This window comes from Eublepharis macularius, chromosome 6 (assembly GCF_028583425.1).
Source record: "Eublepharis macularius isolate TG4126 chromosome 6, MPM_Emac_v1.0, whole genome shotgun sequence".
Lineage (NCBI taxonomy): Eukaryota > Metazoa > Chordata > Lepidosauria > Squamata > Eublepharidae > Eublepharis > Eublepharis macularius.
In genome coordinates, this window is record NC_072795.1 from 128549710 (window position 1) to 128567962 (window position 18253).

Genomic DNA, 18253 nt, shown 5'->3' on the forward strand with positions numbered 1-18253 from the left:
CACGGAAGAGTAGGGAAGGCAATGATTAGAGTGTGGGACTGTAATCTGGAGAACTGGGTTTGATCCTCCACTCCTCCCCTTGAAGCCAGCTGGGTGACCTTGGGCTAGTCACAGCTTCTAGCTCTCTCAGCCCCACCCACCACACAGGGTGTTTTGTTGTGAGGATAATAACAACATACTTTGTAAACTTTGTAGCCGGGAAGATGTTTTAAAAGAAATTGGAAGGCTTTGTCAATTTCCCCTCTCTCCAGAGCCAGGGAGATGGCTGCTCAGAGGGTTTGTTAATTTCTTCTTTGCCTCTCCAAGGCTCTGCCAGTTTCACTTCCCCTTCTAGGAGGAGAAGAGGAAATTAACAAACCCTCTGAGGAGCATCTTTGCTGGCTCTGTAGAGAGGGGACATTGACAAAGCCTTCCGATCTCTTTTAAAACTCAGCTTCCCGGCTAACGTTGCGACTCCCTTCACGTGAGCGTCCTCATGTAATTCGTCTCTTGTAGCTTAGCTCTATGTAATCTACCAGCCCTACACACATTCGGATACACATTTGAGATGGGGCTGAAGTTGTTTCCCACTTCTTAATCCCAGTTCTTAATTCCTTGTTCATGAATCCAACCAAAAGTTATCAATGACCAAAAGCTTTGAGTTGTATTTTCCTCCCAGACCTGGAAATGACTGAACATTTAACCCTCCCTCCCTCCCTCCCTCCCTCCCTCCCTCCCTCCTTTCTTTCTTTCTTTCTTTCTTTCTTTCTTTCTTTCTTTCTTTCTTTCTTTCTTTCTTTCTTTCTTTCTTTCTTTCTTTCTTTCTTTCTTTCTGTGTGACTGAAATGATGATGAGGGCTGGCGGGTTACACAATATATTTGCAAAATACTTGGTGTTACCTCATCAGTCACCTGGTAATTTCATTACTGTCTGGAGACTGAAGCACAAGGAATGAAGGAAAACAGATTGCTTGTATGAAAGAACTCTGGTCTCCAAGAGCATACCAACTTAAGAGCTTCTGAATGTATGCAGAGTATATTTTCCTCCACAGATTCCTACAACCTCACCTGAGAACTTTGAATGCCCAGGGAGTGCTGGATTAAGCCTTGAACATCTCCTCTTTTGAAAAGGTCATAAGATGTAAACAGAAAAATCATTGGAAGGCGTGGGGAATATTGGAATCATATTGCAATCTCATAAGCAGCTCTGGGTTCCGATTGGGGAGAAAAATGGGTATAAATGAAGTAAATAAATCATATGACCTTTACAGGGGAATATCCAGGCCAGGAGCTCCGGGAGGGATGTGAATGGCTAGAGGTTACAGTTATCCATGGTAAATGTACACCGCCCACTCCATTCTGGAGACACCCCCAACCCTGAAATTCTGCAGCTGGGAATTTTAATTTCACACAAGTGATGTGGAATATGCTAAACATAGATAGGCTGGAAGCTGACTGTGGTTACTCTGTGCATGCTCTAGAAAGACAAATCATACCCTTCCTCTTTAATATTATACCTTTTAAAAAACTACGTAAAGGTGAGGCACAAATAGCACAGAACCACATGCGTGAAGTCTACAAATGGCTTTCTGATCGTGCCTCGCTGTAAACCAGATTCTGTGGTTCGTTCTGCCCTTTATCTTTTGCCATTCCTTTGCACCCCAAAGAAACTTTGTGGGCATATGTGTGATTAGCATATGTGTGATTATTTGCAACTCGCCCACCTACACCCAGACTTCTCTAGCTTTCTTTATTCACTCAAACCTTCTTTGAAAGTGAAGTTTTCTCATTTCCGAGGGGAAACTCTATAATGTCTGCATTACAAAAAGTGTATACATTTACAAGTACAAATAAAATAAAATCACAAACTGAGGTCCATCAATAAAGCTGGACTCCCATTAGGGTTACCAGTCTGGGTTGGGAAATTCTCAGAGATTTGCGGATTGAACCTGGGGAAGGCAGAGTTTGCGGAGGGGAGGGACTTCAGTGGGGTATAATGCCACAGAGTCCACCCTTTGAGGCTAGCATTTTCTTCATGGGAATGGATCTCTATGGCCTGGAGATCAGTTGTAATTCCATGGGATCTGCAGGCCCCACCTGGAGACTGGCAACCCTAGCTCCCATACAGTCAGGCAGGGCTGATTTTGAGGGGGAACGCACAGGAATGCAGTTCCGGCAGTTCCCCAAAGAGGTCACATGACAGGTGGCCCTGCCCACCTGACTCTCAGCCATTTGGGGCCTGTTTGGGTCTGGATTGGAGACCCAATCCCCCCTCCCCTCTCCACCTACATATCTGACCAGTTTCTTCTTACCCTCCATGCATCTGACGAAGACAACTGTGATTCTCGAAAGCTTATGCTACAGTAAAGTTGGTTAGTCTTAAAGGTGCTCCTGGACTCTTTTCTATTGTTCTAGCTCTGTTGCTGTTCTGGATATCAAGAAGGGACTCACAGGTGGGGGGAGCCATACTGCAGAGCAATGGGCCGTTGCAAGAGACGGCCTTGAACTCTGTGAGCTGCATTTAACCCCCCTCCCCCCGCCCAAGAGCCCGAGGGTTGCAGCTTGCAGTGGTTCAGCCGGGCATGCTGCCCTAACACAATCATAGGCCCTAGTAGTACAAAATGACACCAAAGGAGGAGGGTTGGCTCTTTCAAACAGCTGTTTGAGGGCTGGGTCGCTGTTACTGGAAATATCTGCTGCCACCTAATGGGAAAAGAACCGATCAGAGGCTAAATCAGAAGCTGAGATTAGGGGTAAAAATGGGAGATAGAAGGAACTTCCACAGGGACTTCTATTCCCATAACAGCTCACTTCAGAAGCCTGTAATGATGCAAAACCGAACTATTCAAAAAAGGCTTTTTATCTCTTATTAAATCCCATTCTGATAGTATTGCTAACAGAAATATGTTATTATGTAATGGAGTTCCTAAGATTTCAAGATTCTCCTCTTTTCACAATCAAACATGGTTTCCACCAGGAAAAAACAGTAATTATAACTTGGTCCTCAAAGACATGCAACTAAATAGGCTTATAGACATAGCTTCTGGGAAAGATATTATGTCAAAACAAGAACTGGAAAATAAAACGCAAAAGAAAATTCATTGGTATGTTTACATGCAGATTAAAAACATGACAGAGAGTATAAATCTTCAAAAAATTATGAGTACCCCTTTGACTGATTTTGAACAAATTTTAAACTATACACAGAGGGAGAAAAAGGGGATGGTATCTAAAATATATGCTATTCTGCTCTCTTGTTTAAAAAGTGCTGATTTACCTTGCCAATCCAAATGGCATCAGGATTGCAATACTGAAAAAACACAGGAAAAATGGGAGGAAATCTGGTCATCTTCACTATTTACATCAAAAGTAATTTCTATAAGACTCCAAACGTTTAAAATTATTCACAGGTGGCACTTGACGCCTAAAAGATTGTCTACAATGTCATCCTCTTGCTCTCCCCTGTGTTGGAAGGGTTGCAATGAGGTAGGATCCTTCTCTCATTGTTGGTGGGGTTGTCCACGGATAGCCACATTTTGGAAAGAAATATTGGAAGTAATAAAACAGATTATGAGTTACGATATTCCATTATCGCCTTCAATTATATTTCTAGACCAATGGAATATTCCGCAGATCCCAAAAGCTATCAGGAATCTTATAGCAATATTTTTAGTTGCAGCGAAATCAGCGATAGCTTCAGTCTGGAAACTAAAGAAAGTGCCAACTAAAGAGATGTGGCTCTCTAAGATATGGGACCATTTCATCCTGGATAAAATTGATGACAATATCCTCAATGCTGAACGCTTTCCTGCCAGGTCTAATTTCTATGACAAATGGTTCCCTTTTCTTGAATTTATAGACATGCATGATTTACATCCCAAAATAAGAATTGCTCAGACGTTGACTCAGTTTTCTGATATTTGGTAATATTATGTATGCTTTGTTTAAAAGTTATTGTAATGTTCATATTCTTCAAAACTTGTAAACTATTATTGATTAGTTGTTGTGTTACAGTTGATGTTCATCGTTGATTTCTATTTGTTGTATGTTATAAAGCTTAATTAAAAAAATTATTTTTTTAAAAAAAGGCTTTTTACTCAAATGGGAGGGCTGTATTGTAGGGTGTCTTGGATCCTTGCTAATGCTATGTCTTTTTAACTTACCTTATGGTATTGTATTGAAATGTACTTGATACTGATTGTATTAACCTCATACTGTGTAATCCGCTTTGAGTCTTAGTGAGAAAGGCGGACTATAAATGACGTAAATAAATGACGTAAATAAATGACGTAAATAAATAAATAGTCTTTCAAAACCTCTTTATTATTTTGTCCACGATAGAAGTACAGGAGGACTATCCATAGTGTGGAATTACTCCCTAGTGTATGATATGATCTGCTCTTCCCCTTCCAATTTTTAGCAATGGATGCGGAACTTTGATTCTTAAAAGTTTCTACCCTGGAAATCTTGGGGGCCGTTAGGTGCCATTAGACCCAAATCCTGCTGTTATACTACAAGCCAACGCAGTTACTCACTGGAAACTTATCACTGGATGTGTGTGTGCGTGTAAGAGAGAGAGCGAGAGAGGAAATCTGAGGGAAAATGGATGGTATGTAGATCTCTTGAGAAGCTTGGCTACAGATTCATACGGAAATGCCCAGAAGGTAAGTGCAGAAGGTCAAATCTTTGCCCAAGTGCGGTGATAAGGGATTCTGTTCCTTAGAGGAAGTCCCGTCTTAGAAACTGTGCTTCTTATCACTCAAGTGTAAGCCATAAAGAGGTAAAAATAGAGACGCGCAGGATAAGATGAGACACCGGCTGACAGGAGAAGGAAACAATTCAGAAAAGTTGAGGGTGGAGACTTCTGGCAGCATTTGGACTTCCAAACAGACAGGGAACGGAGAGTGGAATTAGGACGATCTTTATAGACGTCTTGCTCAGGGTTCAGGGAGGCCCGAGACAGATTCACCCAGGGTTTTTCTGACGTGGCACCACAACTGTAGAACTTCCTCCCCAGAAAAAGCCTCCTAGCTACATTGCTGAAACGATTTCGATGACTGGTTCAAAACTTTTTTCTTTTAAAACTAGGTGGCAATATTGAGATTCAGGGCTGGTTGCTGTATTTATTTTTTTATTACTGCTGGTTTGGTGGGCTTTTAACAAAACTTTTATATTTTCGTATTCTTCCAATGCTGCACGCTTGCCTTTTGGGCGTTTTAGGACAGAAAAGGAGTAAATAATGCATTAAAAAGCTGTGGTTTTATCGAGCTTGCCCTTCTATGTATGAATCCAGAATGATTTACATAAGGCGAGCCCCGCTTACCCCCAAGAAACTAGCAATTATTACGTCTTCACAGTTGCCTCTTTGTTGGAAGAATTGTGGGGAGGTAGGTTCTTACGCTCACTGCTGGTGTAGCTGAATATATATTAAAGCATTCTGGAACGAGAGTCTTTCACAAATAACAGGACATCCAATTCCATTGCTTCCTGCACTTATTTTTCTAAATCACTGGCAAGATCTTGGGATTTTAAATGTATTTATTGCTGATTCTGGTTTTAACGTATTCATGTGGTTTATGATTTATATGGTTTGTTTTGTATTACTACATTGGTGTAACCTGCCCTGAGCCAGCTTACAGGAAGGGCAGGCTAGAAATCGAATCATTATCATTATTCAAATTTCACACAACACAATCAATAATAAATAAAGATCGCATGTTATCACTGATGGTCCTTGCTAAGCTGATGCAAGCTTCCACCAGAGACCTAAATATCAGCCAGGTATCGGAGCAATATGTATGCTGTTCCAAGTAACGCCATCTTTTGAAGTTCTGTAGGTGTCATTAAAGAAAGCAGCACTTTCCCCTTTATTATTATTATTATTATTATTATTATTATTATTAAGATATTTCAATCCCAAACATTAGACGTGAATTAATAATTAGCCTCTTAGAGGCAGCAAAAACAGCAATTGCTCTAAAATGGAAGTCGCAATTTGCTCCGACTATATCCACATGGGATTTGAAAATATGAGATCATCTGATAATGGAAAAGATTTCAGATGGTCTTCTCCGATCTGAGATTTACTCTAAAACAACTGGGTTAATTGAGAAATAGCTCCCATTTCTTGAGCGTTTCACCAAAGAGGATATCCTACCCCAAAACCCAGTCTATCTGAAACTCTTATATCTATAAAGTTTAGCTATCTTAACAGTATAAGATATCTAAGTTTACTCATTGTTGTGTGTAATGTGCAGCTGTGGAGTACATACTGATGTATGATATGTTGTAAATCTTAGAATCAACAATAAAATTTGAAAAATAAGAAAAAAAGAAGAGCCCTGCTGGATCAGACGGTGGTCCTTTTAGTCCAGCGTCCTGTCTCACACGGCGGCCACACAGTTGCCATGGAGGACCAACAACAGGACATAGAGGCTGAGTCCTTCCCAGCACTTGTACTCAGAGGTTGTCTCTGAAAGTAGAAGTTCCCTTTAGGCACCATGGCTAGTAACTACTAATAGACCTTTCATTCACGAATGCATCTCATCCTCCTTTAAACTATGGCCGTCCCAGCATCCTCTGGCAGCAAATTCCACATTTCAATCATTCATTGAGTAAAGAATTATTTACTTCCACCTGTCCTCAATCCTCATTGGATGCCCTTGAGTTCCAGTAATTTGGAAGAGCAAAGAAAGGTTCTCTCTGATGACTCTCTCTACCCGATGCATAATTTTTTAAACCTCTGTCACGTCTCTCAGTTGCCTCTTTTCTGAACGGAAAAGTCCCAGACTCTTCAGCCTTTTCTCATAGGAAAAGTGTCCCAATTCTTTAAACATCTTGTTGGAAAAATCCTTTTTGGGGTCAGCAATGCATCCCTATAGTTTTGTAGACTTTGGGCGTTTCCACACACGTTGAATAATGCACTTTCAATGCACTTTCGTAATCCTTTAGAAGTGGATTTTTTGTCCCACACATGGAAAATCAGTCTCAAATCTTCACTAAAGAGTATTGAAAGTGGATTATCCAACGTGTGTGGAAGCAGCCCTGGAGTCCTTGTTTTGGCTTTCAATCTCCTTCCTTTCTGCTCCTCTCTGTTCCACTTTTGCTCCCTTTTTTACCACTCTATGGTGGGTTGCTGAAAAATCAGTGATAGGCATAAAACTATCAGGTTGGAACTCAACGATTTGCTCTTGATCCTTGAAACCCATGGAGTTTGGACATTTCAGAGGAAATTGAAATATATCTCATTGTAAAACTAAGCTTTATTTACCACTTTACAAATACGGAGCACATGATGTATACACATAGCAGTTAGCACATACAAGAATACTGTTTGATGTACTCATGAAGTAAGGGCATGCTGCCATTGCAAAGAGGGAGAGTTCAGTGGTGCCCACTTCCACCACATGTGTATCACAGACCCCAGCCATTATCTATACTCAGTCGCCCAGCCCAACCCCCTGGGCCTAGAAACATGAAATTTGGGGAGAACATTCCTTTCATGTTGTAAACAGCCACTAAGAAGGGATTTTAAGAAATTTGCCCCCTAAGGGGGTCAGAAGGGGTAAAATGTGTTTTCCCAACGGGATACAGCTTCCCTGTGTGGCTGCCAGGCTGCTGCCTGCTTGCGCCCCTGCTCACTGCTGGCTCAGTCATCTTCCCTGACTGGGCCAGCCTTTCAAGTTAATTTGCATATGTGGGCAGATTGGGGCTCACAACATTCCATACCTCATCCCCGCTCCCAGCTGAGACAGTTGGAACACAGAGGTCTTTTGCATATGCAGCCTGATTGGTCCTCACCCCCCACATTCTAAACAGTATGCAATTCTATTTAATGTAGTTAAATACCATAGTGAAGCACGGGTATCCAGCTAGCTGGTAATATGAGCACTGTCCCCATAGCTGCTATGTCCCATCCCATCTTCACTTGTTCAAGTCACTTGAACTCTGAACTTGAGGGGAGAGGTGGGGTTGGGCAAGAATCTGTTGAGCGCTACACCATTCCCTCCACACATGGCCAGCTGCCTCACATAGGGATGTCTGGGGCTCCAAAAAGGATACATTCATTGGTTTCATTCAGCCTGTAATTACAACTGTATCTGTGTTCTGATCCGGGCTTTTTTCAGCAGGAATGCAGTGGAATGGAGTTCCGGAACCTCTTGAAAATGGTCACATGTCTGGTGGCCCCGCCCCCTGATCTCCAGACAGAGGGGAGTTTAGATTGACCTCTGTCTGGAGATCAGGGGGCAGGGCCACCAGACGTGACCATTTTCTCCGAGGGCAACCCACTGAGTTCCACCACCTCTTTTCCGAGAAAAAAGCCCTGGTTCTGATCCATTTAGAGCCACAAATGTGGCTGGGTAAGGTGGTACACAAGGAGATGCTAAACACACAACACACTCCCACCATTTCCAACACCATCTGAGTTTTCATTCAGGGAGTTCTGCTTGAAACTCCTGGCGCTGGGCTATCAGTAAAGAGGACCCGTGAGTGTGGGTGTGGATTATGTCCCTTCTCTTTTCTCCACCCAACATGTGATCAGGGACCTGCAGGTTGGAGCCACATGTCACCACCTGCTTAAACCTGTCTTTGGGTCATGGTAAACAGAAAGGAGGGAGGAAAGGCAGCTCGGTATAGCCCGATCTCATCAGATCTCAGAAGCTAAGCAGGGTCAGTACTGGGATGGGAGACCACTAAGGAAGACTCTGCAGAGGAAGGCAATGGAAAACCACCTCTGTTTCTCACTTGCCTTGAAAGCCCCCTGCTGGGGTAGTCATAGGTCAGTTGTGACATGACGGCACTTTATACACACACACATATAAACAGAAAGGAAGATTTTATTACTGGTTCGTAAAAAGAATATGTAAAGGTTATGTTTCCAGGGGAAAGGACTTGCAACGTAATTAATATATTTCACTAATCACTGTGGAAGAGACAATGGCCGTTTTCGCATCTACTCTTAACCGTCACGCAAAATCGCACAAAACGCACGGAACGACAGCATCTTCATGGTGCGATTTCCCGTCATGATTCCGTTACATTGCGCGATTTCTGACGTCATTGTGCCACGAACTGAGTCATGACGGGAAATCGTGCCATGAAGATGCCGTCGTTCCGTGAGTTTTGCATGATTTTGAGCGACGGTTGAGATGTGTGAAAACAGCCAATATTTCATAACACAGACACAAATACACATGTTTCCTCACATTTCCATTTTTTCCCCTATTGGGCTTCAGAGAAAAATAAGGAAACCAGAACTTTGTGTCCCCCAGAATTTTAATATCTCTGTTAACAGCATATAACCAGTTAGCTCACATAACCAATATCTTGAGCATAGCTCATACAATCAAAGAGTCCAATTATGCCACACTCTGTAAGGAATTCTTGCTGTACAAAGAGACCAGGTTCACGACGGCCCTACAGAGGGGAGCTGTTCAGTAGAATCTCCCTGGAGTAAGCTGTTGTTGCTTTGAGTTTGGAACAAGCATAGTGATTTCTAAAATTAAGCCTGAACTGGGAACTGAGCTTCGAATCCAGCTCTTCTTATACTCTGATATCTGCCAACTATTTACAAACTATGGTTGTTGTCGATTTTCCGGGCTGTATCGCCATGGTCTTGGAATTGTAGTTCCTAATGTTTCGCCAGCAGCTGTATAGACTCCATAACCTACAATAGCCCTGCAGAGAAGATTAGCATATCAAGCACCAATCCATATGCAAAAGAACCTCCTCAGGATACAGTGAAGCCTCCCTCCATTAGCATCCCACACCCTGGGAAACTCTTACAGGATGACTCAGCCCAACCCCACCTTCCCTGAGTAGACATAAATCACCTGCCAACATCTTGACACTGAGAGATCTCTGTCTTTTGGTGCTACACCTCTGAAGATGCCAGCCACAGCTGCTGGCGAAACGTCAGGAACTACAATGCCAATACCACGGCGATACAGCCTGGAAAATCCACAACAACCATCGTTCTCCGGCCGTGAAAGCCTTCGACAATACATATTTACAAACTAGTGCCATGCTACGAAATGTCCATACGGAAAGGTCTGCATGCATGTCTTTGCATTGACTTCATCAATGTACAGATTTACAGTGAAGCTGAAAGACCCTTCCCCTCCCTTCTCAGAGAGGCCCCACCCCACAGTTACTACCTGCATCCACATTCTGCTACTTTCATTCCCTCATATTGGTACTTCAGAGTGGGTGTCCCAGCATCATCGTTATAAAGCATGGAAATTGCATCCAGTTTGGTTGGGACACAACAGGCTTTGGAAGCTTTCTTGGGGTTCTTGTAGTGCACCAGTGTCTGGACGATGGCATGCTTGGTTGGCGTGACGTTATCGGTCAGAGGGAAGAAGCAGCCCCCTTTGCATTCAAACGCCTCGTAATCTTGGGGGGCAATGATCCAATTCCATCCAATTTCTTTGAAATTCACCCGGAGAGAGGTTCTCCGACAGTGGTCGAGTTCAACGCTACGTTTGCTTCTGGTTGACGGGCGACGGATTCCATTTCCAGACACTGCATTATGTTTGTGAACCGTGTGGTTCTTCACAACATTTTGGAGAATGCTCTCCTGTTCGTGCGCCATCATTTCCTGGAGTTCCTCGTGGTTCTCCTTGATTCGGTTATTGTTATCATTGGAGAACACTATAAGCAAAGGCAAATGGGTGGAGTCAGGCGTTACACTGAGGCGTAACTTCTCACAGGAGGGATCATATGGAACGTGACTCTCCACAGAAATGACCAGCTGATTGCTGGCTTTCGTTTTGTCTATCCGGACCCATCTTTTCACAGTGCCAGACACGTCAAACATCACCCAGCCACATTCGTGGATATCTTTGGAGACCGGGAAGTAGTTGGTTCCTTTTGGCTGCTCCCAATCATCTCCTCCAAGAGTATCATGAACGGACAGTCTTCCTTGGACATGAGACAAACACACTGTTTTCTCCTGACAGGCAATGTGGATTCTTAGCTCAGCTCTGGAGACTTCTTCATGCTGTGGGATGGAGACGTTGAATGGCAGGATGTATTTCTGAAGTGAATTCATTTCCGGTAAAGTCACATCTGCAAGAAAACAATTAGAAATACTGTCACTAGGACTATCTATTAAAGAACTCGACATGGCTGACCCGGCCACCGAGATCCATGCTATGGTAACATCAAGGCTTGACTATTGTAATGCTCTATACATTGGCCTCCCATCTAAGTTAACTAGGAGGCTCCAATTGACCCCATCCTGCAGTCATTCCGTTGGCTATCTATCAGTTACCGTGCTCAGTTCAAAGTATTGGTTATCACATACAAACCTCTTCATGGCCTTGATCCGGCATACCTATGGGACGGCCTCCCTGTCTATATTCCTCCACAGCAGCTTTGCTCATCTGAACAGGGTCTCTTGCAGGTGCCAGCCTGTACATGGGTGAAATCAACAGCAGCCCGTACACGGGTTTTCTCTGTGGTGGCCCCTTCCCTGTGGAACGGTCTGCCTGAGAAGGTCAGGAGAGCCCCCACTCTGCTGGCTTTCCGCAAATGTTGCAAAACCGATTTTTTTTTTTTTTACTCAGATAGGAGGGCTGTATTGTAGGGTCTCGGATGCTTCGCTAATGAGTTAGGCATTTATTTTTATTTATTTATGTCATTTACAGTCCTCTTTTCTCACTGAGACTCAAGGAGGATTACTTGGTGTGAGATTAGCACAATCAGTATCAAGGCCATTTCCATACACAATGCCATAGGATAAATAAATACAAGTTTACCAAGACGTAGCATTAGCAAGGATCCAATACAGAGTTGAAGAATTGCTGAAACAGAACATAATCAGTTCTAAGAGTGACATTAGAGAACATGAAACACAGGTAGTATATAGGAGTACAAATTTAAAGCAATAGATAATATGTAAGTCAACATAGTGGTGAAGTCTATGGTCCCTAACTCATTAGCGAAGCATCTGAGACCCCCTCCCTACAATACCGCCCTCTTCTCTGAGTAAAAAGCCTTTTTGAATAATTTGGTTTTGCATTGTTTGCAAAAAGCCAGGAGAGTGGGGGCTCTCCTGACCTCCTCGGGCAGGCCGTTTCTCAGGGTAGGAGCCACCACAGAGAAAGCTTGTGTACGGGCTGCTGTTGATTTCACCCCTGTGCAGGCTGGCACCTGCAAGAGACCCTGCTCAGATGAGCGAAGCTGCCATGGAGGGACATAGGGAGGGAGGCGGTCCTGTAGGTATGCTGGACCAAGGCCAAGAAGAGCTTGATAGACTTCACGACTATGCTGCCTTACATGTTATCCATTGCTTTAAATATGTACTCCCATGTACTACCTGTGCTTCATATTGTCTAATGTCAGTCCTAGAACTGATTGTGTTCCGTTTCAGCATTTCTTCAACTCTGTATCGGAGTCTCGCTAATGCTAAGTCCTTGTAAACTTGTATTTATTTACCCTTTGCCATTGTTTATGGAAATGTCCTTGATACCGATTGTACTAACCTCACATTGTGTAATCCGCCTCGAGTCTCAGTGAGAAAGGTGGACTATAAATGACACAAATAAATTAAAAATAAATAACCAAACAAGCGTACAGTTAGCTGAGTACCGCATCATGAATTAGCTCTGGATGGACCATGTTCCAGTAGATGTTGTTTTACAGATGAAATTAAGGACATTTCTGAATACTCTCCTATTCTTACCCCGGGGTTTATTCTCCGAGTCCCCCTCCCCCGCCCCCTACACATTACAGGAAGTTGCTCTCTTCCTCCTATTCATTATTTTGCAGTTTCTTGCTTCTGGAGCTGGTCAGTATTGAACGGAAATGATGCTTTCTCCCACAACGGATCCAGTGAGTAATATTGCAACCTAAGATCAATTCAAAGATATTCAGTGATTATCTAGGCAGGCAGTTAATAAGATCTGCGGGTATTTTAGCATACGTATCAGCAGGGCTTTTTTTCAGCGGGAATGCGGTGGAACGGAGTTCCGGCACCTCTTAAAAATGGTCACATGGCCGGTTGTCCCGCCCCCTGATCTCCAGACAATCTAAACTCCCCTCTGTCTGGAGATCAGGGGGCGGAGCCACTGGCCATGTGGCCATTTTCGCCGAGGGTGATTTAAACTTTAAAAAACTCCCCCCTTGTTCCAGCTGACCCAGTGATGTCATTGTACGATCTTGCGGTCCACCTCTGAGTTCCACCACCTCTTTTCCCAGAAAAAAAGCCCTGCATATCAGCTTACTTACAGAATGGCAGAGCGAAGGGACAATTTTTTTATCAGGTGCTTAAATTCAGGGACAGAAGGAACTCCATAACTGCTCATCCTGGTGTGGCCGTTATATGGAAGTCGGCTTGTCACCGGAGTTGTGCTGGTTTGCAATAATTTGATTCACAGGCCAGAAAATCATCGCAAAGGTTTTAGGGTTGAGGCCTGTCATGCCTCCGGCTTCTTTGAAGCTTAGAATCAGAGGAGTGAAAGCAGAGAAGAGCAGAGCATTCATATGCTATTTAGAAGTAATGCACATAAGCTATTTAGAAGTAATGCTAATGTAAGTTCAAAATAGTCTCTTAAAAACGGGGGTGATTTTTTTAATCACTGGGGCTTTAAGCCCCACAAAGTTCTTCGTGATGGGGCCCTGCGGGTGCCTCCGTAGAGAGGGGCATGCTGAAGCTTTGCTGAGCCATTCAGATAGACTGTGCCGAGAAAGAGGGATTGGCTGAAAGCTCCTGTCAGGACTCAGGCAGCTTGTCTATCTGCAAGAAGAGAAGCCCTTCCCGTGGGCCAGTCCCAAGGCCACCACGTGCCTCGCAGAAGCGCAGCCTGGCTGCATGCAGCTTTCCTCTGTCTCCTCTGCTGGCTGTATCACCTCTTTGTTACTTTGAATCTCGCCCTCCCACTTCCCTGTGCTCCTCTGTCTCCCTCCGTTTTCTGTCTCACACTTCTCCCTGTTGGCCTCCCCGCTCCTTGCCGGTCACTGCTTGCCCATCGTTGCCCCCAACTGCTTGATTTGCCAATCTCCAGGTAAGCCCTGGAGATCTGGAATTACACGTGAACTCCAGACTAAAGAGATTGGTTTCCCTGGAGAAAACGATGCTTTGGAGAGCAGACCCTATAGCATTGCACCCCACTGAGGTCCCTCCTCTCCCCAAACTCTGTCCTCTCCAGGCTACCTCCTCAAAAAATCTCCAGCAATTTTCCAACCCAGAGTTAGCAACCCTACTCACTGCCTTCTCCAGCCAGCGGCTGGCTTCTGCTGCAGTGGCCACCTGGGTGTATGTTGGGATTTTAGCACGTGTTTCCATTTCAGTCATGAAAGAGTTAAACAGTTTTGTGTTATTTAATTAGTAAACTTATTTGCATGTAACCACTTAGGCCTTGAATCTGGATTCTTGCCATAGAAATTAGAGTCTCTAAGCATAATGAAGCAGAATTAGGATTTTCTATTGGGCAACCTGTTTATTGGGGGGGGGGATTAAGTGATGCTATATACTGAAGTTTTATTGCTCTTTGTCTCGTTTTCTCAGTTGCTTTCTTACTCTCTCTGTTACTTTTCTAGCAAGATATAGTCAGTTTAACAATTTATTATTTTTCTCCAATATAACTTTTTTTATCCTTTAGTAAAGTATTCTTACAGAGCTACACTGGAGTGTGTGTCTGTTCTCATTAATTCCAATGTGCCATCTTTGCATTAACTCTGCTAACCTCCAACAGTGTGCCCACCCCCTTAATGGTGGTCTGTCCAAGCCCCGTTGTCCATTACCGCTGTTGGCCTGGACCTCCAGATGCAGATGGCTACTCACACCACCCTCTGGTGGGCCTTGGAGGGCCCCAGTGGCTTTCCAGAGAGTTCAGGGTACCATGGGCTTAGATGACACGGGACCTGCCATGGCTCTCCCAGCATGGACAGGGTCCTCCTTCCAGCAGTCCCCACAACTTCCATGGAGCTACCTGAGGGGTGGAATTGGAGGGAAGGAGCAATCCATGCCATGAAGGGCAGGGAAGGACTGAGGCCTCCAAGCACTCGCGACATTCTACGGGATTCTTCGTCTCCCTGTTTAAGAAACGAATCTTTAAAAACGATTCTGTATCTTTCTTGCTGTCTGCCTGTACCTGGGTATCTCAAAGCAAGCTTAGAGGCCTTGTAGGCCTTTTGAAACTCAGTTGTCCGTCTGTATCACGAACAGGCAGAAAATAGGAGAACCCTCCCCAAATCTGGGCCTGAAAACTTGCAGTTGCTTGAGTCATACGGTGGCTATTTGCTCTGCAAAGACCCCTTCCTTCCTGCAGTCAAAGATGGCTTATTACATACATACTGAAGTATTCAGATTACACTGCCTGATCTATGGGATCAAGTGCTGGAATTCAGGGAGGCTCCCCTCAGAGTCTCTAATTCTAGAATCTTCCAGATTATGCCCGACTCCCAAACAAAAAAGGGAATATACTGCCCGGCCCTTCACCAGTGGAAAGCTCAACGGAAGGATATTCGCAAGGATATTCAAGAGGACTACCCCCCATAAAAGCAACATTTTCCCTCCCTCACAAGAAAGGCTACCTTCAAATCACACCCGAGTGAAAATTCTCTCTTACCTCAGACAGGACAATCATATAAACTTGACTCGAAAGTGATCCACCAACATCGCTAAGGAGAGGAATACTTCTGCCAAAGCCTACCCCACCTCCATCGCTGAGATCCCATCTCCAATGAGATCCAGTGTGATGCAAGGGTTAGAATGTCCAACTAGGATCTGGGAGGCCTGGGTTCGAATCCCTGTCACTCTCAGCACAACCTACTGCATAGGGTTGTTGTGAGAACAGGAGAATGTTGTACATCAACCTTGGGTCCCCAGCAGGGAGAACAAAAGTGGGGTACTAATGAAGTAAATATAATCATGCCTGATCTTCCCTCATTGTGCCTGGCCATCAGTTGGCCTCCTTCACATTCCAGATAGCAAAACCTTTCATCCCAGTTATTGGTACCTGGTAGCCAAAGGGCCTGATCTTGTCAGGCTTCAGAAGCCAAACAGGGTCAGCCTTGGTTAGTAATTGGGTGGGAGACCTCCAAGAAAGACCGGGGTTGCAGAGCCAGGCAATGGCAAACCACCTCTGTTAGTCTATTGCCCTGAAAACCCTGCTAGAGTCACCGTAAGTCAGCTATGACTCGACAGCACTCTCCACCACCAGCCAAAGGGCCAGAGCTGCTTTCTTGGTTGCCCTTTCTGTTTGCACACACACGCCCCAGAAGAAGGAGATCAACACCAAGCCCGGTTGCTTAGAGATTTATGCTCTCCCTCCTCCAAGCTGCATATTTGCAGAGGCCTTGGGTACAGCTGGCCAGAATGCGGCAGTGGGAAATGGCAGTCAAGTGCTGGGAAGCGGGGGTATTGCTTGGAAAGAGGAAGGGATGGGAGTTACGGAGGATCTCTTGCTATGTTGGACCTCTTCAAGCGTCCAAATTTAGTCACTTTGAAAAGGGACTTGTGGATAGGCAGGCCATCACATGAACTCTGAAGGGCTGGCCTGCTGTCTGTTTTGGTGACCTACAAGGCTCAACTCTGTTTCCCTTTGGGACCCTGGACCTTGTGTTGATGCTATTCCCGCTCACATTTCCCACCTGAATTTCCATGATTCCTGAGATGCAGTTAAGTACAGAACAAATCACCCTTTTGTGACTCGGCAGAGATTATTTAAACCCCTGAAATCTGGGTGCTTTCGTCCACATTCCTCACCTACATTTTCTGTTTCGCTCCTCTCCATGAGGCCAAAGCTATTTTGAGAGGCAAATCTCCAGTTCCTCTGTCAGCTTGGTACAGACATTGAATGTATCTTATAAAGATGTGTAAGACGGTCATATCTCTTAATAGTATATATAAGGAAACAGAAGAAAATGTTGCCAACAGAACGTTCATGACGGTGGCCGTTTCCACACTACTTAGCTTCATCTGGAACGCCACAGAACGTCATGAAAAAACCACGGAAGATAGCATTTTCTCGCGCGAGTTTTGCGCAATGTTGCGCAAAACTCACGTGAGAAGATGCTATCTTCCGTGGTTTTTTCACGCGGCGTTCCGGATGAAGGTAAGTAGTGTGGAAACGGCCGGTGTCTAGAATTGTCAAGGGACGAGGACTTTCCCCCTGGGAAATCCTCAACTACACATTTAAGACAACTCCTACCTTCCGGGCTGAAGCTGCGCACAATGTTGGATATGGGGCTGGAAGACTTGTCCTTGGTGTATCTGTTATACAAATCGATCATGAACTGAGGTGGCTCCTCTTTCGTCTTCTCTTGCGAAGGGACTTCTGACAAATTCAAGCTTCTCAGGAAATCAGCTTTCAGATTCTCCAGGAAAGCTCTGAAGCGGAAATGAGCTTCTCCTTCCACGTTCCCGAGCTCACGAGAAGCTTCGTGAGAGTTTCCCCTTGTTAGTAACCTGCCCTGATCTACGAAGGGTTTGCCATTCGCTAGACGAAAGATGATGATATTCAGAAGAAACTGGGCACCCAAACGGTGCATCCTGCATGCGTTCGATGGTTCCGAACGGGAAAGGGCCACAGATGATCTGAGAGGCCACACTTCTTGCTGTTGAGAGACTGAAGCAAAAGCAGGGGACGGCAAGGGCTGGCCACTGTGTCTGCCAAGGGTTTTTCCAGCTCCAGCCCCTTGTGAGTCGTCCCGCAGATTGGTTGCACACTTGCCCTTATCTCAAGCCATTGATGTTACATTTCTTCCCTTATCTATTCAGGCTCTTTGCTAATGAAGATTCTATAAACATCAGACGAACGCATATGGCTGGTGCAAGCACTTGGCATCCAGGAAAGAATCTATCTTTCTCTTTGGGGTCATCACTGCTTAATTATGGTTCCTTTCTTATTTCCTTGCCAGTAACAAGATGTATTTGAAAAAGCCTCGGGGGGTGGGTGGGTCAAAATTTTGTCTTAGTTCCCACAGCAAACAAAGCCAGCATGAAAACGAAGAGCATTCGTCTTTTGGCAAATAAATGAATATCTTCTAAACTTCTTAATATACTACCCCAAATTCTCAGCTCTTGAGTAAATGAATAGATCTTCCTTCTAACTGGCACTTTAAAAGGAATCAAAACAGGCACCCTCAAATATGACAACTCTACCTACCTGAAATTAATAGGGATATCGTAGCATCCTTGAGAAATACTATTTGGGGCCAAGGGAAGGGGGGGGGAGTGACAGACAGGAAGAAAAGTTGTAGAAATTATTGCACCTATTTGTTTTTTATTAAAATGCAACATTCAGTCAGACCAGAAGAAGTAATA

The 18253-nt window shown here is 44.4% G+C and overlaps 1 protein-coding gene across 1 annotated transcript; it reads right to left on the minus strand.

The window, feature by feature from the left end:
* Positions 1 to 8798: 8798 nt before the first annotated feature.
* Positions 8799 to 17560, minus strand: GDF2 (growth differentiation factor 2). Its single transcript, XM_054983503.1, has 2 exons — positions 17139 to 17560; positions 8799 to 11049 (listed from the first exon to the last, which is right to left on the minus strand). Exons 1-2 carry the CDS (start codon positions 17476 to 17478, stop codon positions 10133 to 10135), a joined length of 1257 nt encoding a protein of 418 aa, XP_054839478.1. The 5' UTR covers positions 17479 to 17560; the 3' UTR covers positions 8799 to 10132.
* Positions 17561 to 18253: the final 693 nt, after the last annotated feature.

Bases quoted from the DNA above. Each gene is read 5' to 3' on its own strand.
- GDF2 (XM_054983503.1), bottom strand. From the start codon at position 17,478: ATGCACCGTTTGGGTGCCCAGTTTCTTCTGAATATCATCATCTTTCGT. The intron at 11,050-17,138 runs GTAGGAGTTGTC...GTTTTCTTGCAG, and splicing joins GCGCAGCTTCAGCCCGGAAG to ATGTGACTTTACCGGAAATG.